The sequence below is a fragment of the Molossus molossus genome, unplaced genomic scaffold (assembly GCF_014108415.1).
Source record: "Molossus molossus isolate mMolMol1 unplaced genomic scaffold, mMolMol1.p scaffold_m16_p_1, whole genome shotgun sequence".
Taxonomy (NCBI): Eukaryota; Metazoa; Chordata; class Mammalia; order Chiroptera; family Molossidae; genus Molossus; species Molossus molossus.
Genome location: NW_023425344.1, coordinates 96,449,979 through 96,475,572, shown reverse-complemented (window position 1 = coordinate 96,475,572; position 25,594 = coordinate 96,449,979). Strand labels below are relative to the sequence as shown.

Genomic DNA, 25,594 nt, shown 5'->3' with positions numbered 1-25,594 from the left:
GATGCTTGCTTTGACCCATTCTGTTATTGCCTCCCGGACCAATTCCCGGCCATCATGGATGTTAAGGGGAGCCAAGGTCACGGCGGCTGAGTGTTTTTTAACCTTCAGATTACAAGGGTTCCCGTCTAGAACTTGGATTAACCACCCAGCTCTCTGTGTCGCTCCCACAGCCCAGTTTCTGTTGTCTCCGACCTAGGTAGCTGTTAAATGGATCCAGAATTATGTATACATACCGGATGCTAGTTAAAAGGTGCCTTTGAAATCTAAATAAAGGGCCTTCAGTAATGGCAAAGCAGTGAGTGAACCGTGAGTTTGGTCGGGTCTCCAGCCACACCTGTCATACTTCGCTCACTGCATCTCACTTTCCCGTAGCTTAGTGCTCCAGTAACAGGGGAGGGGCAGCTGAGAGAAGGTAACTGGTAAATAAAAGGCGCTGCATGCGGCCACTCTTGTTTTTGTGTTTTTTCAGACACATGCAATCTTAAATAAAGAAGGGCATTCCATGCACATATTTCTTCTCTGTTAAATGTTCTGGCGGTGCTGGTAATACACTGAAGATCCCACCTCTTGTTATTTCCTCCGTTCTTTTCAGCTTTGAGTTATGTACCTGTCAGTGTGATTGTAGATTTAACCCTTAGGGGGAGGATCTTTTCTGTATTTCAGCATCTGAGACCTCGGTGAAAGGCCACAGAAAGAATATCAAGTGTGGCAAAGAGAGAAAACCTTTCCTTTCTTATTCCATCTGGTACAGCCAAAGGGGTAAGAATGGATGCGAGCCGTTCTGTCAGGATAGATTGTGATGTTGCGGTTTCCATGGTGACCAATTTTCTTTTCTCTTGCTCAGCAGCTAAATAGGGCAACAATAAAAAACTCAGGGCTAAGTTTGGCCTTCAGGTGGGGTACTTAGATTCTCTCAGATTGGTAGGCACAGAACTTAATTTTTTTTGGCCTGATATTCCCTGTCCCACCTGGCAAGGTGTCTGACACCAAATAATTCAGCAAAAAAGGTTTGTATGGCACGTGGTTGCTATTTCCTTCTCATTGAGTTAGACCCAAATGGTTCTTTTATTTATTTATTAAAATTTATTTTTCTTTATTGATTTTAGAGAGGGAGGGAGAGAGAGAGAAACATGGATGAGAGAGAACACTGGTTGGCTGCCTCCTGCAGGCGCCCCCTGGGGACTGGGTCCATAGTCTAAGCATGCACCCTGACCAGGAATCGAACCCGCCACCTCTTGGTGCATGGGTCGATGCTCAACCACTGAGCCACACTGGCTGGGCCCAAATGGTTCCTTTAAAGAAAGGCTGTCTTAAGCAGTGAGTCATCTTGTCCTCAGACTGATGGCTTGCCCCCTGTGAGCCTTCTGGGTTTCCCACCCAGTGGCCAGTGCTGACTGCCTCACTCGGGGTCCCTCACCGCACACCTGCGCCCGAAAGCACAGGCTGCGCAAAGCTCGTCCTTGGCCTTCTCATTTCTTTAAAGCCTTGGAGAGGTTTGTGAAACAGAGTCTCTCTAGGATGTAAATCCCAGAGAAGTGGAGTTCATGCAGTGTCTGTCCTTCGCCACAGAAAGCAAGCCCAGGGAGAGCGTGTGTGGCTATTCGTCGTCTATTCTGGGTTCTTGAATCGAAACACAGGAATGACATAACTAAAAAAGCACCATGGGGGCCATCTCGTTTTTATAAGTATTGGAGAAAATCTTGTAAGACACATATAAAGAGGGCAGCGTTGGTCAAACAATAAACGTAACTATAAAAATCGCAGGCCTCAGATCACGGAGTTCGCGCGAGCAGTTGCTGGGGCGCGGGGCCGGGGCACCGCTGCCTGCCATCTGCTAGACAGAGGCTTGCTGGTAATTCCGGACAGGGAGAGTGCGCGAATGCAGTCCGCGTTTGGTTATCTCCTCTGCGAGTTATCGTTCCCGAGTGGCTTCTGTTTGCCACTGATTATTCTGGCCCTCGCCAGCTCCTGCAATTCCAGGGAAGGTGAGATAATATTAGCATGAACTTAATGTCATTGGTGTTGGGATACCGGGAGGAGGCATACATCTCTAATTTAGAAAACAAACATTTCAAAAAGATTGTCCTGCCATTAATTTTTTTTCAGATTTTCCATGCTCCTCTCTATTAGTGAGAATAATTAACCTAGATTATAATTCATTCTTCTATGGAAGATGTGATGCTAAACGTGACTTGTTTGGAGGCGGTCTTGTTTCTCCAGGAACGTGCATGGATCCTTTGTGGGTTAGGTCATCCTCGAATCTCCACGGTGCCTTTTGTGAACTGGCCGTTGCAAATCGCAGTATCTCACGTAGGAAACTGATGTAAAGAGAACTTTAAGTCCTTTAGGTCTTCAGAGGTTTATGATCTAATGAAAAATGAGCACCATGTGTGACAGGGGCCCAGCACACCAGGGCGTCTGTGTTACTGAACCCCACCTTCAACGTGCTCCCTCCAGCCCTGAGAAAGGTACCCTGAGGGGGTGTACTGTGGATGGAGATGAAGGTGGGGGAATCCTACAGTCCTGTGTCTGCTCTCTTCACGTCCTCTGACAGCCCACCTTCTCTGAGTTTCCTTATCCTGATGGCATAAAAGTCAAGGGGACATTAACATCTGCCTCCAGTGTCTTCTCCAGCCTCATTTATAACCGTAAGGACCGACAAACAAACCCTAAAAACTTTCGCAGGACTAGAGAGTGTTCCAAGTTTAACATTATGTGAAGGAATGAATACATTTAGAATAGTAGAAACCTGGCTTAAAGCTAGTTCATATTTTAAAAGATGTCACTCTTGCAGTTGGCTAGTAAGACATCTAGATCCCAACAGAAATAACTTTCCCCCTTAGCATCTTAATTGCCCTGAAAGTAAGTACACGCTTACATGGCACATATGCCTTCAGTTTGCAAAAGAACTTGGGAAATTGAGTCACTTCAGCTGTGATTTTTATATGAATTGGTCCACTCACGAGACCGCAGTTATTCTGAGTCCCAGTGATCCTGGGAGAATGCAGATTCATCATTGAGGAGCCGGAGCAAGGCATGGCTGCTGCCTTCTAAGTCCTGTTCTTGTGTCATGGAACATACACTAACCCTTTTAGACACCAGGAGAGCGCACAGGCGCACAGTGAAAAACGCACACAAAGCCCTGGATACTTCTTGTGAAGTCCCACATTGTTCTCCAGTGAACCGTATTTTGGTTGTACTGAAGACAGCTTCTGATTCGTGGGCACTAGCAGGATGAGAAGCTGTGCTAGGCACTCTCCATAGGTCGTCTCATTGTCCTCACAGACCCGGCCAGTAGGCATTGTTAGTCTTCCTGTGCACTTGAGGGACTCAAGGCTTAGAGGAGTTAACCTGTTGTCCTACCTCACAGAGAGCCTGTGGGGGAACCAGGACCCAAATGCAGAGCTATCTGAGTCCTACGATCAAGGTTTGTTTCCTGCTGGCCTTTGTAGAGGTTTAGAAGTAAACTTGAATCGTTAAGCCAAATGTTATTGTAACAAAGAACCAGGAGGTGAATCCCGAGAGCACTGTGCTGCCCACCAAGAGTCATGCGTGCACTGGAAGGTGCTGAGTGACTGATGGTTCAGCTGCTTTTGGTAGATGCTCTGTTGGAGTTTTGAACATGTGGTCCCGAGCGGGGTTGACTTTGCCTTTTAGGGGACATTGGAAAAGTCTAGAGGCATTTTAATGACCATACTGGAGGGTGTTACTGACATCTAGTGGGTAGAGCTCAGAGATATGGCTAAACATCTTACAGTGCACCAGACAGACCCCAGCGTAGAATTAACTGGCTTCCAAATGCCACCACTGCCAAGGTGGAGAAACTCTGCTCTAGAGGATGAATACTTTGCTCCCCGGAAACAGACCAGTTAAAGTGATGGCAGCCAGGATTGGAGGGAGACGCTTGAGACCTTACCTGCTCTTAGATCTGTGCCAGGCTGGCTGGCAACTGGGCACTTTCCACTCTGGAGTCTTCCCCACCTGTGGCAGAACCTGGTGGGGAGGGGTGCCAGCTCCCTGTGTCCCGGGAGCTGCTGTCGGGGAAGGTGAAAACACAGCCAGTCTTCTCTGTGGGGAAGTTTGCTCATCACCAGCTCTTCCTTCTTTCTCTGAAAGGTGCTCTCTCCCTGAGTTCAGGTGGTTCATTGGTCATATTTCCATGACAGCAGGTGAGTGGCGTTTAGGACTCGCAGCAGAAGCAGTGCCCAGTAATGATTTTGTCAACCACAGCCTGTCAGTGGGCTGAGAGGCTGGGAGGGAAGGTGGCCTACGGAGCGTCCACCATGCTTTCTTCAGCCAGCGGCACTCAGTCTGCCGAGAGCGTTGCTGTGGAAACAGGAGAGGATGCCCTCACTTATTGGGAGAGAGTTAACTAAGCGTGAGCAAAGACAGTGTAATCACTGTGGACCTACACACACAGAATCAGCCTTGGTTTTTTTTCGTAGTGGTGCCATAAATAAGGTGGGATTTCTTGCCACTTACAAATGCTTTTATGGTGCTAAATGTTAATCAATGGAAAGCATTCTTATTGCCCCTCTTTTTTTTTTTAAACATCCTAGTGTATCAGTTTTTGGACTTCCTGTGAAATAGGCCTCCTGTAATCATCCATTATAAATCTTGTGGTTCAGTCGAAACATATAGTACTACATTTCCTCATTACTATTTTTTAACTTGATTTAATGCATGACTAGTAGATAAAACTGCTATTTACAGCTGTAAGTAAAAAATGGAAATGCTTATGAGTGTTCAGCTTACGGAGTTTTTATTACATTTTTGTTATAAATATTTCATTGGCTAAATTTAATTCAGTACAGTGGAATTGAAATGTAATAATGCTGTTGACTTAATAAATGCTGACATCCTAATGTCCAGCGTCAGATGAAACAAATATGAGAGGAATTTTCTAATGAACATACGAGCACTAAATCACGGGTAAAACAAAAAGGAACAATATGATGAATGGCACTGGGCCTATTTTGAGTATGACATGTTGATATAAGTAAAGGAATTAAAGCCTAGTTCATTATATATCAATCGGAATGTAGTACTAATTAAAACCTTCCTTGAACTTCACTGAAGCCTATTCTTAGAAATTATGCAAATTAATTGAGGCCTGAAAGATGCATATTGCATTGTTTGAGTCCCTGTGGACCAAAACTGGCATGTTGGAACAGACAAAAGTATATACTGTGCAGTATTTTCATGTAAGTATGATACAGTAAATGAGTTTAAAAAGTGTGGTGGGGGGCTGAGCTGCATGTCTATTTGTTGCTCATTACATTTTGTAACAACATAAGCAGAAAGGAAGAACCAAAGAATTAAAGACTGAGGCTCAGGTGGCCACCACCAAAGGAAATTTCCTGTAGCTGTTGATTGTGAGACTCGGCTTAAGACTTTGGTTTTTGCACAGGGAGTGAATGAGTCACTGCTCTTCTTCAAGTTAAAATCCTCGCCAAGTGCATTTTAATTGTGTAGTGTTAATTAGTCTGAACTCATTCTCCCCTGTGCCACGTTCTTCATGTTTTTATTTCGCGTGAGGTGTGCTTATCTAACGAAGCCGGGGTGACAGGAAGCACCGGCTGTTCGGGAGTCTGTGATAGCCACACACTAAGTTCTAGCGGCAACCTACCGTCCTGCAAGCCCCGAAGGTGGATGCGGAGAGGGGGGTTACGTCCTAGGCGTGTGGGAGAGAGGAGAATCTAAAATGATCGGCTGTTCTTTCTTCCTTCCTGTCTTCTCTTTCTTCTGTCCCTCAGTTAGCCACACTCTTCACCTCCTCTGTAGACTAAGGCTCGTAGTGCTTCGTCTCTTTCATGAAGAACTTCAGTGTTCGCCCCAACGCTCTGTCGCGCTGCTGGCACAGTTTGGGTGGTGGGTCACTCACGAAGAGCCCGTCGAGGCAGCTCTGCACAGCAGTGTCTCTGTAACAGCTATGTTGGAGTCTTGCAGAACCAGTTAGTGCCTTTTTCGAGGCGTGGTAACCCCTCCAAAGGCAGAGCTCCATCGGAGGCTGATGCTCGGAGCGGGAGGTGACCAGTACCTGGGAGTGCTCTGAGGTGGTCTCCTCTGCTTGACCGCTGTTGCACAGGTGAAATAAGGTGCAAAGTGAGCCAAGACGGCCCAATACACTGCAGCTTGTCCAGATGTCCTCTCCAGCATTACACTTCATGGTTGTCACTCCTTAGTCATTCTCTAACTCGATTTCCAGCTGGTCGTGTCAGGAGCCACCTCATCCGCACTCCTCTTCATTCGCACACATTCGTGCTTAACACACAGTATGTACAATACTGTGGACAGGCCGGAATCTGCGTGGACTTTGCAGCCAGGAACGTTGGCTAGAGTAACCGCATTTATCAGATTAACCTGTCTGGGTTAATATTGAAAACGATATGAGAAAATAAATATTGACAAAGGATAGCTTCAAAAGCACCACAGGCGTAATGCTGCACACATTTCTTCAGTCTTCATTGCTCGGGGGACACACGGAAGCAGTCAGTAAAAATTATTCACGCACTGCCCATGAAGATGGGGACTATCTATAAACATTTCGGGGGCAAGTTTAGTGTCAGAATTCTCTCCAACACATTTTTTTTTTCCATAAGCCATTGAGAAGTTATGCATTAACCTCAAATAGTGGAGGTTTTAGTAAATGATCAGTGTGCGTAGCCATCGCTTTTAACTTGGTGATATCTGTCTTTGGAATAAAATATTTGGAGGTTGTAAGGGTTTCATTTGTTTGTTTACTAATTAATAAAAAAACATAAAAGATCTTGTGGGGTGTTTGCCTCTAAGCGTGTTCTGTAACCTGCCAGCTAATCATGGACCCAGAGTCAGACCCCTCGGGGTTAGTCCTGGCTCCTCTTCTTAGCTCTGTGTCCTTGCTTAGGTAACTTAGCTTCTCTGTGTCCTTATTTCTTCACTGTGAGATGGCTACTGCCCAGTAGTCTGCTGTGAGAAGAAAATGATACTGTAAGAAAAGAGCTTACTGTTTGCAATATTATCGTTTCTACCTGCTTGATATACACCCGACCAAGCTATGCTCAGAGCAGAGTCACTGGATCTTAGTAGGAGAGTGTGAAAGGTACTGGGGTTCAGGAAAGAATAAAGCTGATGAAACCTGAGTGGAAAACAGAAGTTGATGTACCCATAATCTCCTTTACATTGTCATTTGACTGAAAATAAGGATCCCTGAAGAGTGATTTTTAAGGTAGGCTGGTAAGACCATCCTTCAAGAAAATAAATGGTATTTTATTTCTGATCAATATAAAATGACTTCAGGACAAAAATAAAATGCGTAGTGATGAATGTAGGTGGGCAAAACATTTCCAGCGTTTCTTAAATAAAAGGATTTTTTCTACAGGCAATTCAACTGGACTCCAGAATGTTTAAATAAACAGTGTTTCTTGAATGTGACAGGCCTTTTTGTAAATGTGCTGAGGATTTAGTAATCCCTTCTGATTTCACGAATAACATCATTCTTGATCCAGTCATTGTGAGGTGTGAATGATTCTCTAGAGCTTTTGCAAAGGCTAGAACGTATCTTTCAAACCACAGTGAGTTTTCCATTATCTCTCAGTAGATAATTGGTTTTGTGAATCATATCCAGAGGCCAGGAGCTCTCTCCGCTTAACACAGAGAATGATTAGCAGGTGTTTGTGTAGGTGAATGCATATACTCCAGCTGCATTAACAGCCCAAAGCTAATGGTCTGGGGTGATGAAATTTGTGTTTCATTGAGAATATCTGAACCTTTTCTCTCATACGCTAATATGGAGATACACACACACACACACAGCTCAGAAGATCTGGGTATCGGCCTATTAGAAATTCACTGCTTTTAAATTCTTTGCTTATCATAAAATACTATATATTTTTAGGAGTGTCTAAATGACTTTGTTTGCCTTTTAGATCAGACTCAAAACCCTCAGTCAGTATTTAAGTCCCAGCCTCCCTGACCAAATTTACTCTGCCACCTTCCCAGAGTCTTGATCATTCGAAGTCACGTGCTTTTCCTAAGATTCACTCCTATAAACCCTGGGACTACCATCAGCAGAGTGATAATAACTTTTATTTGCAGCAAGTAAAAATATTTGTTCTGAAATTTCTTCTAAGCCCGGAGCTTCCACAGCTGTTCTTTGTTCCTTCTTCTTTGATAAATGTCGTGTTTTTGGTGTGTGTGTTCTGGGCACCATCCAGCAGCCTGCTGAGTGATACCTCAGCGGCTTCTAATGAATCCTTACCGAGTGAATGACAGAACATAGAACGGGAGTAGATGTCAGTCATCTGGTTTTTGATGTTTCTTCAGCTTAACTCAACAAATAATTAGTAGGCTCTTTCTTGGATGAACTGCATAACATAAATGAGAGAGTTCGGCATTGACTGGACAGTATTGCAGTACTACATGGCTACCTGTCATGTTTGCTTAAAATCTCCAATGGCCAGAGGATTCAGTGGCAAGCCTGTTTAGAAAATACAATCTTGTCTCTGTAGTAAAACGTTTCTGACATCATTGTTCATGAGTAACATAAGCGTGAAAATAGCAGCTATGGTCAAACTTATCATCATTATGTGTTTTTGCTCCTAAATTTAAAAAGATTCCATTATGTTGACTTACCTTTGAAACTGGTGGGATTTCTACATAGTCATAGTAGGATTTTTCTTTCTTTGCTTTTGTTCTTTTTAAAGGTTGATTAAAAAGTGGCCCTAAGAAAGTAGAACTTAGGGCTGGGGATACAGGAATGTATTTTATAGCTTCCAAGATAATTTCTGAAATTTGGAGTTCAAATTTAATAGGATATTATAGATAGATACGAATATTTGAGACCAGAAATAAATACCTATGTTTGGATGCAGCTACCTCTCAAAATGTCTGGCTTCTTTTTCCAGTATATTAAACAAACAGGTTTAAGAGTTTTTACATAATGTTGAACTAAAATAGATGTATTTCCACAAGAAGTTTGTGTGCTTGCAACTGAAACCTAGTAGAAATCATTTAAGATGTCGGAAGTCTGAGCCATGATTGACAAGGGAAAACTGTATCTAAACCTTTGTTCATTGAGCATTATTTTTTAATTATTTAGAAGTATTTTATATTTATTTATTTATGTTATCCTCACCTGAGGACATTTTTGCATTTATCTTTAGAGAGAGAGGGAGGGAGAGAGAAAGGGAGGGGGGGAGAGAGAGAGAAACATTGATGTGAGAGAGACACATCAACTGGTCACCACCTACACAACCCCAACCGGGGCCAGGGATGAACCACAACCAAGGTACATGCCCTTAGCGGGAACCGAACGCAGGACTCTCTGGTCCGCGGGCTGATGCTCCAACCCCTGAGTCAAACCAGCTGGAGCTAATTATTTAGAAGTATTTTAATGTCATCAGGACAACATATTGTCAACAATATCTTCACTGTTTAAAAATATTAATGTCATTAATATTTTATTTTCATCCCACATATGGCCATGTGAGATTTGAGCGGGAAGGGTATTTTTTGTGTAGGAGCAGAGAGGGAGAGACAGGCAGTTGTTGACATAATTCGCTCCAGGAAAGAAGCAGGAGAGTGTGTGATCCCCTCGTAACCTAGAGGTACCATTTGATGCAGAATACGCCGAGATCATTAACGATAAGCATTTAGAATATAGTCCGCGGCCCTGAAAGGAGGTTACCTAAGGAACAAATGACTATCTTAAGCCTTTATGCTTTGTTTCTAAAGAAAGGCAGCCATGACCTGGCCCCACTAGACAACTTTGAATAAAATATAGCAACAGCTAAAGGACAGCTGTTGGTGGAGTGTCCCTGGGAGCCACAGAGTTTTCAACACAGCATTGGGAGCTGTGATTGAAAGACCTTTCCGTAGGGCGTGGGGCGTAGATGTAAGATAGGCATAGACTTGGCTAGAGACTTCCAGTCAGTGGCCAAGGTCAAACCGAGAGCCTGGGATATAGAGAGTGTATGGGGCTCATAGGTCAACCCTTCTTCGAAAGCTGGCTCTACTGAGAGAGCAAAGGTAGGAACAAGAATACGGGTCATAAAATGGGCACACAAGCTGAAATCAAGAGGCGATTAAGACGGCGGGCGGGAAGCTCGGGAGCCCAGAATGCTGTGGGACACCACGTCAGGGAAACGCAGAGGAGAAGCGGACAAGAGAACGGGTGAGAGATGGAAACTGCAAGCAGAGCTCTCTCTGGTGGTGGAGGCAACTAGGAAAAAGTGACAAGTTTTCCATTATCGGAGAACCGCATCTTCAGAAAGTTTAGCCCTGTAGTTGTGAGCAAGGAGAGGGAACTTCTGCTGCAGCAGAGAGGGAAACAGGAACTTCTGTGAAAATACTACATTCACCCGGCAATTTATTAGAGTCAGAAATGTGTCATTAGGGCATGAGGGCATGTCTGTGTTGTCCAAAAGTACACTGATGACTGCTTACACTTGTTGAGTCTATTCAGACAGGAGTTTTATTGCTTTTTAATTTTATTTTTTTTTTTTTTTTTTTTTTTTTTTATCTTCAAATTTAAATTTATTAAGACATTCAGCTATGTCTGTCCGTCTACATCCAAATTTGCTACTAAAAATAAAATAAAGTCACATCCCACATTAGGAATACCGAGTCTGAAAAACACTTTTTGAGCCAAGCCTATTGTATAAATAAATGACTAGTTTCTTTTCATATCAAAATTCCCATAAAAAATTACATTCCCCCCTCCCCAGTTCTACCTGTAGCCATGATGAATGTAAAAATTTAAATATGACACATCCTTGTCAAAGAAAAGGTGCAAAGTCTATTAACAGTTTTAAAAGTGGCATTTGCAGAGTGTGATCATACCGTTATGTACTCATTCCCAAAGTGCAAATATTGCCATAATTTAACACTGTTCTGATTCAGTTGCAAGAATTAAACATTACACAGGATTGAAAAGTATACCAGGGCCTTTATCAGTGCCCTAAAGCCCTTCCCACTTTGGTCTCCCACACTAATGTGGACTCCAAAGTGTTCATTAGAGGTTTAGTTTACTTCACACAGCCAACACAGTATACAATATATTAACAAAAGTTTCATATACACAAAGTAGCGAAGACTCCATCAGAAAGTTCAAGAGTCTCGGAGTACGTGAATGTACCTGCAAGGCCCAAGTGCCCGCCCCCCCCTCCCCTAAAGCACATACAAAATATGAGCATGTTTCAATCTCTGGATACAATCGACGCCTTTATATCTTTGATTTCAATCAGTGCTGTACAAAACTCAATAATCACCAGACTGAGTTCCAATCAGCTGAGGGAAACGGGGCTGGAGAAACACTTGTTGAGTCTATTCAGACAGGAGTTTTATTTTTTTTTAATTTTATTTTTTTTTTTTTTTTTTTTTTTTTTTTTTTTTTTTTTTTTTTTTTTTTTTTTTTTTTTTTTTTTTTTTATCTTCTAATTTTAGAATAATTTCTCTTTCCAAAAGTTAAAAGATTTTATGTTTGAAAGAGAAAAATATTTATCCGCTAAATCCACTAATGTACCTCAATTCCCATTGATAGTGAGATACTGGGAGTCATTGATGTCTGATAGGAACATTAACTTTTAGCGTTTTAATTCAGATGTCAGTCACTTTCAGTGTATTGCTTTTGTCTCAACAGCAGTGGTTTCTGGCTTTGCCTTGCATTATGGCTGATGTGTACTAATATGCACTAAACTCTTTACACTGTTTCTTTTTAAATTCCTTTTTCTGGACCCAGCTTCTCCAACCACCTTTAAAAATAAATACTTGCCTGGCTGGTGTGGCTCAGTGGATTGAGCATTGTACCATGGACTGAGGTCTCGACTTCCAGTCAGGGCACATGCCTGGGTTGCAGGCTCAATCCCCAGTAGGGGGCGTGCAGGAGGCAGCTGATGAATGTCTCTCTCTCCTCGATGTTTCTATCTCTCTCTCTCCCTTCCTCTCTCTCTAAAAAATCAATAAAAACATTTAAAATAAACAATACAAATAAACATAAATGCTCTCTCTTTAGTATAAAATTATCTCCTGCACCTAAGAATGTTTCCCTGGGCTTTTCCTTAGGCATAAAACTTAAAGAGTGATGACTATACATTCTTAAGGAATTGATAAATAGGTTTAGAATGGGCTGGTTCTCTCAGGAAGCTTCTGTCATGTGAGTCATTGCACATTGACCACATCCCTTCTCATTCTGGATGTGGCACTGTTTGCTTCAGCCACACCCAGCACTTACTTTGCATCCATTGGGTACGGAGACCTTTGCAGGCTGCTGTGGTGACGTGAGAAATGCGAGAGGGTCCTTGTGGTTCTGCAGGTGGTTATATTCTGCACCTTCTTTGGGAAAGCAGTGGAGTGGTGGAGAATTGTGTGAGCAATTCTTTTTCTCTCATCTTGTGTCGTACACGACTGCATTGGCCAACTTTTGCCCAGCAGGGCTCTGTACAATCATCAGCATTGGGTGTAGAATGCATCATTGAATTAATTACAGAGGCACTTTAGATTTGCAGATAAAAGAAAGTAGTAGATCCCCAGGTATTTTTGTACTTCTCACCCAATTGATATATTTAGAAATAGAAGGATTTATTTGCAGCTATTATTTCTTGAGCGGCAGTCTGCAAATACATTTATTTAGCCACTACTGTTTATACAGACTGAGTTATACGGCGACCTCCATCTCAGCAAGATAAATCCTGGTACCCGGAGTCCAGTCAGCTTCCTCTATTGCAGAGTAGCTGAAGTGGATACTGAAATTCGTTTTCTTGAGAAGGCAGGAAAGCTCTCCCTCGAACATTTGGGCTGCTGTGAGCGGGTTATAAAACTGTCAGCTGGGCGTGCTGCTCATCTTTATCGAGCAGGAGTCAGGTTCCGATGGTCTGCAGGACTGTTTTGGACCCTCGTGTGCACACATCTGCAAGATCATCGGCTCGCCACCAATAACTGATAAGCTGTGTGCTCTTAGACACAGGACACAGAGGCAAGCTATATCACCCACAAGGTACTCAATGAAGCCCTGTGAAGTGAACCCAGTGGCAAGAGTCCACCTTTTCTGAAGATGCCCCTGCTGTGTTCCAGGCGACTGACTGCCTCTGTTATTCTGCTGTGCTCCGTTTACAGTGCTGAAGAAGACCAAAGCTGTGCCATGTGCATTTTTTTGCTTCACGTAAATGTAAGCCTGGCCACAAAGTCTTGTTCCCGCTCTCTTGGAAAAGCAATTCAGCTTGCAGAAACTAATCAAGTCTTCAGTATCTTGCAATAATTTGACATTTGAAACAGGGAGGGTTACATTATTTCAATCCAATTTCGGTTGCCCAATAAAATGTGCAAGGACAGCATCCAGACAGTTTCCGGGTTAATTTACAATCCTAGCACATTCAGTGTTTGTACCCTTTTCCCTGCAGGATCATGCGGATTTGCGAAGCCATTTCTTCACAGTTGGGATGAAGCTAGAAACAGTGAATATGAGTGAGCCCTTTCATATCTGTCCTGCATCAGTGACCAAGGTGAGTTTCTCTCCTTTGCTCTTCACCTCAACCTCCAGTGTAGATCAAATAAGTCCTTCTGCTCAAAGCTGACCAGATGAAATATGCTTGCACACGGATGTGCTACAACACCAAGCAAATATAAGGTGGCTGCCTTCTCTCCCATCCTGTTGGAAACTCTCGTTTTATCACTGGTAGCAGGAGAGTGAGTCTGATCAGACATCCCCTCGTGTAATGGTTGGGGTGAGTTTCACTTGTCTTCTGATGATACAGTATGTGGACATGCATGTCCGTGAGTGACTTGGAGGAAAGTTTAGATGCATGGCTGTGAACTTGCTCATCCTGCATGGATGGTAGTTAATATGATCGATCTATTTATATTCAAAAATTACCTAAAACCGGTGAAAAGCAAATTTCCATCGCCAGGGTTTCTGCAATTCTACTTCCTTTTAATCATCTGCCTTCATTGGCTGAAGGAAAAGTCATGCGTCTGAGATTTGCAGATTTAAAATGGAATTCCTTTTTCATGTGAAGGCATTTTATTATAGTCTGATAGACTTTTAAGATTATGATTTTCTTTCTCCATCAAAGAACCCTCAGTGAAATCAGCTATGGTAACATCTAAAGTATGTGTTTCTACCTTAAGTATCTCTTAACAAACTTAGCACTCTTAAGCCAATGTCTGTTTTAATTAATGGCCTTTCGAGCATTTTCTGGGGAAGATAATTAACAGTTCCAAAGTCAATCCCACGGGCTCCAACCCAGGTCTCATGATGCCCACTAAAGAGATGTTTCATGTTCTAATTTCCTAGGGGCATACTGTTTCAGTCCCAGCAAATGGCTTTGCAGATAAATCCCAACCAGCTTTGCTAATTGTTAGCTGAATAAACTTTTTTATATTTTAAGAACCTTAGTTTTTATATCTGTCCAGGAGGTATCATACTGTCCACGTCAGGTCATCCAGAGAAGTGAGGAAGGACACATGAAGTGCCTGGCACAGTGCTTAGCACACGTGAATACCCAGTAAAATATTAACTGCATTCATTCAAGCCTTTGGTCCCATTTATGGGCATTATATCAACATAGTTACCTTCCTAGAAAAAAGTATTCCACAGGCATCTGGGGATCCAAGGGACCTGCTGAGTCATCTTACCCTTGTTCGCGGATGAAATAGAAACCTGATTGTTTTATAACTGAATTTTAAGTCTGTTTCTTACAAAGTGTTTTGGTGGTTAATGGAAGATAGACATCACCAGTTTTAGCAAGGGCTGACCCTCCAACTGGGATCAAAAGCCCAATGAACCATTCAGCACACTTGATTCTCAACATAGCCACTGAAGAGAAAACGGAAGCGTGTTGTTTCCCTTTAAAGCCATGCACATTGCTGTGCTTTCCGTGGGCTCGCTGTGCACGCGCAACGTTTGAAATGAAAATACTATTGTGTGAAGAGGATGATCAAGGTAGACCGCAGTGGATTGTCACGGCAGTGGGTTGGGCTATCAGTCATTTTAAGCTAAAAGGAACGCTTTCATGATCCAACAGGATACTCTGATTTTACATTTATCACCATCTTTCGTTTATGTTCCTATTTGGAAACATTACTGACGGCTGATCCGACTGTGTTTGGTTCCTACGGAGAAATGGTCTATCTTGAAATTTGTGATCTGAGAGGAAGAGAGAAGAAATTTGTATTTTGATTTTGAAGTATTTGAAAAACTTGATTGTTTGTCTCCTGTGGGCTTTTGTATTTCATTATAGTAGGCAGCTCAAAGAAAGGACTACTTTGTGCTTTTTTTCCCTGAGAGTCTTGATCAATGAAGTACTTTCCCAGAGAAACTCACATAATGAATATGAAGAAATCAATTGGGTCTGTTTATTCTCTCTCCTTATTCCAAGAATGTATTTGACCTTGGAAGTAAAAATAAAGGTGTTTCTTTGATCTCAGTTCACATGGCAGAATGCCTCAGCTGTATTTGGGGTGTGATCAGAAGTGTCCCCAATAACTCCTGTAGCTGTCACATGTCGAAGGACCCAAAGCAAGTTGGAGCAGGACTTTTCAACCAGAGAACAAGAATGTGAAATGTATGATTTCCAGATGTGTGGTCCTAGAATATGATCCTTTTGATGTCACAGATTTCTAAATTTTATACAGTTAAAGATACTAACCCCCCCCCCAAAAAAAAACACATCAATTCCATTTTAATTTCCTTTTTCTAAAAGAGACTGGATTTGTTCATGCAGTGACAAGTGTTTCAGAGTTACTTGAGTCATGATTTTTTAAAAACTCATAATTTGGTAAAATTTGAGAAATACAGTGGTGACAATGTATTACAGAATATGGAAAATGGTGATGATAATGAAATGTCTTTTTTTCCCCCTTGAAATATTTTTTTCTTTCATGAACATAAATTATTTTCTATAACTGCTAAGATCATTTATTTAAAGAATAACCACATCGGAGAAGGCAATATCGACTTAGGCTTTGAGTGGTAGTCTCGGGGTTGAAATGCACACTGTCATGTTTATACATCATCCATTAAACACCTTTTCATTTGCAGCCACTTTCGGGGTGCTTCACTGTGTATTCTGGTTGGTGCCCATTTGTAGAAAACCGAAGAGTGATATCTTGTTGAAACCGACCAGAATTCCCCTTTGCTGGAGCAGTGGGTGATACAGTGATGCCAGCTGTTCATTTATCTGGACATACACCGGCTTGTTTGAATCCACGAAGCTGTGGCATCAGCTTCGCTTGGCATTTATCTATTTATTTATTTTAAAAGCCAAACAGAGATGCAGATCTGCTTAGCCCGTCGGGGGTAGATTTTTATGTTTTTGTGCCTTTAAACATGTAACGTTGGGATGTGACATACTATTTATAATTGGTTCCAGCCTAAATGTCTTTATCTTGTTGGGTAGACTTCCAGTGGCAGTAGTTTGGTTTCTACAGTAAAACAGTTTGTTCCTTAAATAAGTCTTATTGGGACTTGGGGGTAGGAGGATATTTTCTCTGATTTTTAAGACACATTTTCATTTTTATATTTATATTTCCTACTCTTTGTACCAAAGATAAAATACTTAAGTCATTCTTCTCATATGCTCCTCCTTCCCTTATTGGCCATGTGTTGTGTATCACGTGGACTTGGAGGAGCACCTCCCCAGGTTCAAGACTCATCTACATATAACAGTATCAGAATAATCTCCATGTAGAAGGTATTCGTAAGTAAATATGTTTCTCTTAACACTGGAAATTATTCTAGAACATTAAGTTTGAGAATATAACGCACTGTGTGGTTATTCCTCATCATAATGAAATTTTCATTTTTATTTTCCTTGGGACTTTTCTTGATGGCACAACTGTTGAAGAAATAAATAAACTGTGTTAAAGCAGGTAGTTGGATAAGCATGTAGCAGGTCCAGTATTAAATGCCCATCCTGGAGCAGCACAGTGGGATTATGCTTTTGATGTTCCAAAACAGTGAGATATTTACAGATGATGGTGGTGATGACAATACCATCTATTATGTGAAATATAGTGCACTGTTCAGAGCAAAGGATACTGGAGTTAGAAGACTTGGCTCTGTTTTGTTTTCTGCTAGCTCTGGGCTGCACAGTCTGGTTAACGGCTCCAGGCTTTAGTCGAGACCTGTGTGTTGATCAGATGGACCAATGTTTCTGAATCATTTAGCATTTCTCTGAAGTAATAAGTAAACAAATACAGTATGTTACATATTAAATGAAAAGGAGAAAAATGCATCAGGGAAGGGACTAATGGAGTGTTGGCGGAGGAAGAGAAGATGTGGTTTTAAATAGGGTTGTCAGGGAAGGCCTCCCCAGGAAAGTGATGTTTGATCCTTTGCAAAGCTCAGGCAGCAGAACTCCAACTATTTACTGGATTAATGGCAAGAAGAACCGAAGTGAGTTTACTCTCCTGCTTATCTTTGAACTAGATAGCTTCTAGAAAATATTTTGTAAATGAAGAGGCCAGGAATTATAGCTTAGGAGGAGTGTCAAGGTCTCCTAAGAAACACTGGCGGATTTCTGTTGAGTTGGGAAAGTGCTGTTTTTTTCTCTGGTCTGTTTTACATACTTGGTACTTTAAATCCACCATGCTTTTCACTGTTGGGGCTCACTTGATTTATGCACCCTTCTTTTTTTCATCAGCATGCCTTGTTCCCATTTCTTCATGGACTTCTTTTTCCCCTTATAGTCAGTGGTGATTATCCAGTTCCTGTGTACAAAGCATTTTCTCTGCATGGTGGGAGTACCCTGATAAGGAGCAAAGAGGCCACAGCCCTCAAAGCGCTTGGGCTCTGCAGGGGAGACAGATGTGGTATCAGTCCACAGGGGGAAAGCATGAGGCCGTTCAGTACAGAAATATAGCCTGAGGATTCGGGGACGCAGAGCAGGGCCCTTTATTCCAAGTGAGTGGCTGGGAAAACCTCCCAGCAGCATTGACTCTCAGGATGGGCCTTTAAAATGCACTGTGGGAAAAGGAGAAACATCTGTAACAAAAATTAATTAATATACAAAGTTTATTACTTTTATGTTTTAAACTGAGATGTAATTGACACATATCTCTTGGTTTTAGGTGTACAACATAATGATTTGATATATGTATACATTGCAAAATGATCATCACAAGTTGTTTTTGTATTGCTGGATTTTAAATAATTCTTTGTAATTTGGGATAACAGCCCTTTATCAGTATGTTTTTTGCAGGTATTTTCTCCAAGTCGGTGGTTTGTCTTCTCATTCTTTTTATATCTTTTTAACAAAGAAAGAAATTAAAGAGAATTAGCAACTTATAAAAAAAATAAATGTATGAGCTCTGAAAAAAAAAAAGCACTGTGATTTGATAGACTGACATTGGAGTGGGGTATTAGACTCTGAGAATGCTTTTCTCTTGGGCCAGAGTCTGGGGCATTTGGGCGGATCGAAGATGAGTTACACATTACCCTACACGAGACCAGATCCTCCAGGCCAGACGTTGGAGGTTCTCCAGTGACCTGCCGTGAGGACTTGTGTCTCTGCTGTGGACATGGAGAAACCAATTAGGCCTCTCAGTGCCCGCCGTGGCTTTCCCCTAGGCCGGGGTCTGTCTGTCTGTCTGCCTGCAGCAGTTTGTTTATCTTTCAGCTACGGCTGTTGGTTTACGTTTCATTCCCTGTCTCCTCCATATTCTATTTACTCATTTACTTTTCATTAGTATGACCACAGTGATCAACTCTTAATTTTTAGCAACTGGATCAGTTTAGTAATACACATTGAAATGCCAGCGTGTGGTCAAACCATTGTGATGAAAGACATTGATTGCGTTTGGAAGCTGTGCCAATGTTTCATTACTAGTCTCACATGCAGTCCCGAGGAGCTAAACGTTGGCTGTATTGGTTTTCTCTTTCAGGTTTTTAACAATCATTTTTTTCAAGTGACTATTGACGACCTAAGACCAGAACCTAGTAAGCTCTCCACGCTGTGCCATGCGGATTCTTTGGGGATTTTACCAGTACAGTGGTGCCTTAAAAATGGAGTCAATCTCACGCCTCCCAAAGGTTTGTATCCTGTGAAAATTTGCAGGGTTTGGGTGACTCAGGAGGGTGTCGAATCATCACTGAAGTGATGCTTTTGTCTAGCTGGAGAAATGTATATCGTAAACGATTTAGAAGGAGTGTAAAGAGTGCGTGTTTCACGGTCAGCCTGACTTGGGGGTCGGTGCAGCTCCCTGCCCTGGCGCGGCGTGTGGCCGCCAGCTCGTCCGTCCACCTCTGTAAAGTGTAGTTCCCGTCAGTGACTGAATGGCTGGTGGCCGTGCTGCTCTTGCATAGTAGAGGGTACAGTGTTGCTAAGAGATTGAGGTTAAAAACCGGAGAGTGTCCATGACGTGGCTTTGAAGATGCGATCAAATGCCAATGAAGCATTTCCTTACGGTTTTATTGACAATAAATCAGATTATCCCCAGAGCCCAGTTGCTCCCAGATATCCAACAATTTGATGCTATAATACATTAATATAAGTAAGTTCGGAAGCAGGTGGCACTGAAATAATTTTTACGCTGGGATCCATGCACCACGCTGTGAGTTTGGTAACGTACCTTGCTGTCCTTCATTGGTCTAAGGCGTTTTCAAGGAAGAACGCAGCAAGGCTGAAGGCGAGAAGATGGGGAGGACATGAAGGGAACAGAAGAGAAAATCAGAAGAGATTAGAAAAGTAAACGTATGGGGGAATTTTAACGATAACCACAAGCAACAGGGGTTTTATGCTGATCTTTTCAGCTCACCAGGGGCTGGTTTACATGTAGTATTTACCATATTGGGAGGCCACGGACATCCCAGTGGAGGAGGTGCTTTTGAATATTTCCATTTCATGTTGATGCTTCACTTGTAGAGACTGCAGTGATGAAATGTGGTCTAATTAGAGGATGGTGAACTTCTACACAACACTGTTTACCCTGTTTTAAGTGCTTGACTCATTTAATCCCCCAAATGAGGATTGCCCTATCTGAGGAAATGTAGTCACAGAGAGTTCATGTCACCTGCCAAAGGCCATGCACAGAAAGTCCCAGGGCAGGAGTCTGGCCCCTGGTCCTGTTCCCGTAGTGGTGAGGACTCCAATCGGAGGCCAGGCTTTTGCTTCCATTTTGGTAAAACGCGCTGTAGCGAAATCCCTGCAAAGCGAGACACCCCTGGTATCCCCAGGCACTTTGCAGAATCAAAGAAATGACGAAAGTCTGAGTAATTTTATAATCCCTTAAAGTGACTCTACAGGTGTATATCATACAAACTATACTGGTGGTAGATAAGAGAAGTCCTTTCCTGCTGTGGACGTGTGGCACTAGGTCACTCAGGGTTTGAAAGCCTCGTGGGCCACCGTTGTCGCCTCCTAGCTGCCCTGATCAAATGCGTGTGCACTGGGTTTTATGTCATTGAGGAAAGACGTTCTCTACGTGTCTAAAATGCTCCCTAGTTGGACATTGTTCATTTCTAGGTAGTAATAAGAATTTTTTAAAAAATTGGTTGGATATTTTTTTACACAATGAAAAAAAAAGGAGAAGTATTAATACATGCATTTTGGCTGCTTGATTATTTCATTATGGGAGATGTTTGATGTTTACCAGTATTGTTAGAGTTTTTAAGTTCACTTCTTATGAAATGTAACTCTTAAAAAGTATTTTTTAGAAAAGAGACATAGCTTGACTATTTACTAGGAAAATATGTGTGCTTATTTAGATAATTGCATTTCATGACATTAAGAAAATTGTTTTACATTAGTGTACTGAACTCTTAAAATGTGCAATGAAATGACTATACAAATGTATTTAGAATATTAAATGTTTAATACCTAACATTTAGTCACAATTATTATTTTTTCTGTCACCCAAGTATTTGTGATATATGGTGAAATGAAACTCTTCATGCAGTTTTCAAAACTATTTATTCCCCTATTGAAAATGAAGCATACCTTTTGCAAAATCACACAAAAAAGAAACTTTCTTCATGAATATTATATTATTTGTAGAATATTGACTATAGTGGTTAGTGCCTTCCAATAAGAAAATCTCATTAATAAGCCTTTTTATTTTTTAACACTTAAAGCATTCAAGAAGTGATCAATGTCATTATTCAAGGGTCTATTGGTAATCTATAGGGGTTATGTTTTGGCCACAGGACTGTTATCTTGAAATAGTACAGATTTTACAAATAAACCAGTAAGAAAAACACCAAGAACTTAGAGGAAAAGGTTTCCAAATATCAACAGATAGTTCATAGTTAAAAGAAACACAAGAACTCTTATGCAAACTCATAAAAAGAGAAATGTGAGTTAAAATCATATAGAGATGGCATGCATTTATAAGATGAAGTAGAAATTCAAAAGAGAACAAAAGAAATTCAGTTTTGATGAGAGTGTGGAGGAACTAGAGTTCCCAGATTTGCTGGTGAGTGTGCAGGTAAGTGCAAAATGTATCCAGGGCACTTTGGCAGATTTTACTAAAATTATAGATACATTTTACCGATGGACTCAGCAGTTTTATTCCTGGAAATTTCTCCTGATGATACTCTATACAGATAATATGCATAAAAGTTTGTTCTTTTCAGCATGATGTGTAATAGCAAAACACTGGAAAAAGCCCAAGTGCCTGACTGTGAGGGTTAAATAGGTCTTAGATATCCATATAATGAAAACTGTGCATTAAAAAGAATGGGAAGGAGGGAAGGGTTTGGGAAGAGATAAACCAAAGAACTTATATGCATGTGTACATAACCAGTGGATACTGACAATAGTGGGGTGAAGGCAGGGGGGAGGCGAGCAGGGAGAAGGGAAAAAAAAAGGGAGACACCTGTAATACTTTCAATGATAAAATAAAATAAAAGAATGAAGAAATCTCTGTGTGCTGATATGGGAAGCGCTCCACGTACACTGTGAGCGATAAAGATCAGAACGTTATAGTATGACGTCTTTTTTGTTAGAAAAGAGGTAACTGAGAATATTTGTTTGCTCTTGTTTCTGTCAAGAAACTAATAAAAATGGGAGTTCTGTATGGAGGTGATGAAGGACAGATGGGAGTGAGACTCTGAACACAATACTTTAAAAATATTTTTACTTCTTTCTTTTTCACCTAAAGTTATGTAATATCTATTAAAAATAAGCATACTATTTAAAGTAAAGGGTTTTTTGTTGTTGTTGTTGTTGATAATCCTCACTTGAGGGTATTTATCCTTTATTTTTTTAGAGAGAGTGGGAGGGAGGAGGGGGAAAGAGAGAAAGAGAGAGAGAGAGACATTGAGGTGAGAGAGACACATCAATTTGTTGCCTCCCATACGTGCCCGGACTGGGCAAGGCTCAAACCTGCAACCCAGGTACACACCCTTGACCAGGAATTGAGCCTGTGACACTTTGGTTTGAGGGCCAACACTCTAACCACTGAGCAGCACTGGCCAGGGTGAAAGTAGAGGGTTTTTATAACTAAAAGGGATCTTAAAGACGATCTCATCAGCTCTAATCATTTTATGTGTGGGGAAATTGAGGCTCAGTTGTGTTAAATTTTTCAAGTTCTGAGACAGAACTTGGCTTAGAACCCCAGTTCTAAGGTCCCAAATCTAGTGCTTTTTAAATAATAACCAAATCCACCCTTGACTGCCGTTGTCTCTCACTGGGGTCTTCATAAAAGCCGTGCTCGGGAATTTGGGGGCGTTTGGCGTTCCCACATAGGATTAGCTGATGTCAGTGGGCCCTTACTTCCATGACTGCAGCGGTCTGCGTGTCGGACCAGGCGGGGAATTTCAGTTCTCAGGTATACTTTTCCAAGTGTTTGCAGATATAACAAAGTTGTGGCTTCATTTATTGGGCTCCTTCACCATTTTGTGAGAGTGGACGATGTTTATTTTTGTAATTAAAGTGACTTACAGTTCAGAGGAGGTGGTGGTGATTTCCCTAATGGTGATTTGATGGTTTTCTTTTGAGGTAATTTATTAAGATGTCTCATGTGTCACATCAGGGCTGGGAATCATGCTGCTCTTTGCTTTATTAACGTATGAATGTACTTTATCCTTACTTACACTGTTTATACGCTGTCTTTAAAATGTTTGTTATTTTTAACTTAAATTCTGAGCTTTATAAAGAGAGTATGTTGGATTTATTCTGCATGCTGAGAAGTGTTTAGATGTTTTTTTGTGTGTATGCTTCCCACGGGTGTAGAACATTGTTTAGATTTCTGTTAGAACCGTAAACACTGCTTACAGTTACGAGTTGCCCAGTAGCAAAAGGATACCCCCCCCCCCCCTCCATTTATTCCCCAGTCAGCGGGAAGAAGCTGATGATAAAATAAAAGACATCTAGTGGGCCCTGGCCATGTGGCTCAGTTGGTTGGAGCGTCATTCTGTATACCAGAAGGTTGCGGGTCTAATTCCTAGTCAGGGCCCATCCCTAGGTTGTGGGTTTGATCCTCACTTGGGGTGCATATGTATGGGAGGCAACAAATCAATGTTTCTCTCTTACATCTCTCCCCCCACTCTCTGAAATCAGTGAACATATCCTTAGGTATGGATTAAAAAAAAAAGAAAAGACATCTGGTGGTCTAGGAGATGTGCAGAAGTAATAGTTCCTTACTTACAATGTTTTAACGTTATTCCTATTTTTTTTTTTTTTAAAGTCTGTCCTTCAGGCTTTGGAGACAAGCGGTCTAAGAGTAGGTACCACTTGTCCAGTGCTGCTCTGTGAGAGCAAATGCTTCCCTGGTAAGCCAAGGACAGAGCCTTGGAGGTTTCACCCCATTAGTTTAAACCCAGTAAACAACAATTCAATATTATAGGCACTAAAAGTGATCAAACAAGTAAATAAATCCACCAAGCAAAAATGTGTATAGGGTATCTACCATGACTTGCTATTTTAAAATCATTTCACTAGCCTCCACGACATTTAACATCAAAGATTAGCCATAGAATTAGTGGAGAAAACATCCCACTCAGGGATCTTCGTAGAAAATGTTTCGCCTTGAATTTAGGTTGTAAACCGTCTGAGTGAAGGCTGAAGTCAGTGGTTTACTGTAGCACTTCGTCTCTACTAGCTGCCATCTTAATAGGTGCGTGAACTGTAAACACAATTTAGGAAGTAAGGGTGCATTTTAATTATTATTAAGGTACAAAGTAGCGAACCCAAATTGGTATGCTCTTTTCCTAGACACTGGTGAACTCAGTCCATTTTTAGTTTCTTTATTTCCTATGTAGTGAAGAGGACAGAAAATAAACTCACACTTGTCTCATGGGCCTTGCCACCATGATTGAACAGCTGTAACATTTTGCCATATTTGATTCAGATTTTTAAAAACCGAAATAAAGCATTATAGATATAATTGAAGACGGAGTCATCCTCGACTCCCTCTTTCTGACGCCCCGTGTCTAACGCATCGGGAATCCTGTCGCATCTGCAGGGCCCACTCATGCCTCCTCACCACCGCCTGGTCCAGGTCTCCTTGATCTCACCGGGTTCTTGCAGTTCATTCTCAACCCAACTGTCAGGCCAGTCTTATTAAAATGTAAATCACACTGGTCCCTCTTCTGTCTGCTCAGACCTCACTCCGTGACAAAGTCCCAGTTATGACAACAGCCCACCAGTTCCCTGGCTGGCCCCATCCCCTAAGACACTCCCCAGTCAACTCCGTCACACCGGTGTCCTTGCCCCTCCTGGATCATGGCACACGTCCCCTCCATAGGACAGCGGTGCTCCCTGTGCCCTCTGCTCGGCACATGCTTCCCCTTCCTGGGTCCTGACTCCAGTGTCGCATTTTGAGGTGGTCTGTTTGGCTTCCCTACTTAATACCAATGGCAAGTTGCCATCCACTTTTTCTTCCTTTCTCAAATTGTCTTGGTTATTTTTGTGTATGAATTTTACAATCAGTGTGTATGGCTCTAAAAAAGAACCCCATTGGATTTTAATTAGCATTGCCTTGGATTAATAGGTTAATTTAGGGAAATTGACATTTAATTATATTATCTTTTTATAACTTGCACTCTTTTGCCAGAACGTTGCGGTTGCGGTTGCTGGTCCCTCCGCCTGGCACGGCCTCCCCGCAGCCAGCACACGGTTCCCTCCACAGCTCCTCTCCCTCCCAGCTCTCCCTCAGCCTTCCTTGAGGAAGCCCCCCGTGCCTCTTGTCCACTTGCTCTCCACAGCACTGTGATCCTCTGTTGTTTATGTTTGTGCACTCTCTGTCTCCTCTCTCTGAAATGTAAGCTCTGCGAAGTACGGGTGTTGGTCGGTTTTGTTCACTTCCGTCTCCCTGGCGCTGGAACCCTGCTCGGCGCAGAGCGTGCACCTACTAGTACTGCTAAGCGAGCGCATGTGTAAGTGAACAAATGGCTCGGCTGGAGAAGTAGACACCCCTTCAACATTTTGATACCTTGCCAAATCGGCATCTGCAGTGGTTTTTCACGATGATACCAACCAGGAATGCATACAAGTATCTGCTTCCCAGTAGTCATTACAGTGGTGGATTCATATTCTTGCTTTTCATTTTGCCAGTCAGGGAGATGGCAAACATGATATTCTTTGGCTGTTTTTTTTTTAAAATTAATATTAAGACTGTGCAATTTTGTTTTTCATATCCACTCAACATAGAAGAGCAGCTCATACACCTGTGGTCTCTT

General features: G+C 41.9%; 1 protein-coding gene across 1 annotated transcript in view; it reads left to right on the top strand.

Annotated features, from left to right (window-relative positions):
- SFMBT2 (Scm like with four mbt domains 2) overlaps window positions 1-25,594 on the top strand; it is a 217,274-nt gene that overhangs the window by 125,478 nt on the left and 66,202 nt on the right. The window contains exons 8-9 of the mRNA XM_036276008.1: window positions 13,377-13,478; window positions 18,859-19,006. Of these exons, the coding sequence (XP_036131901.1) occupies window positions 13,377-13,478; window positions 18,859-19,006 (250 nt within the window). The remainder of the gene's footprint in view (window positions 1-13,376; window positions 13,479-18,858; window positions 19,007-25,594) is intronic.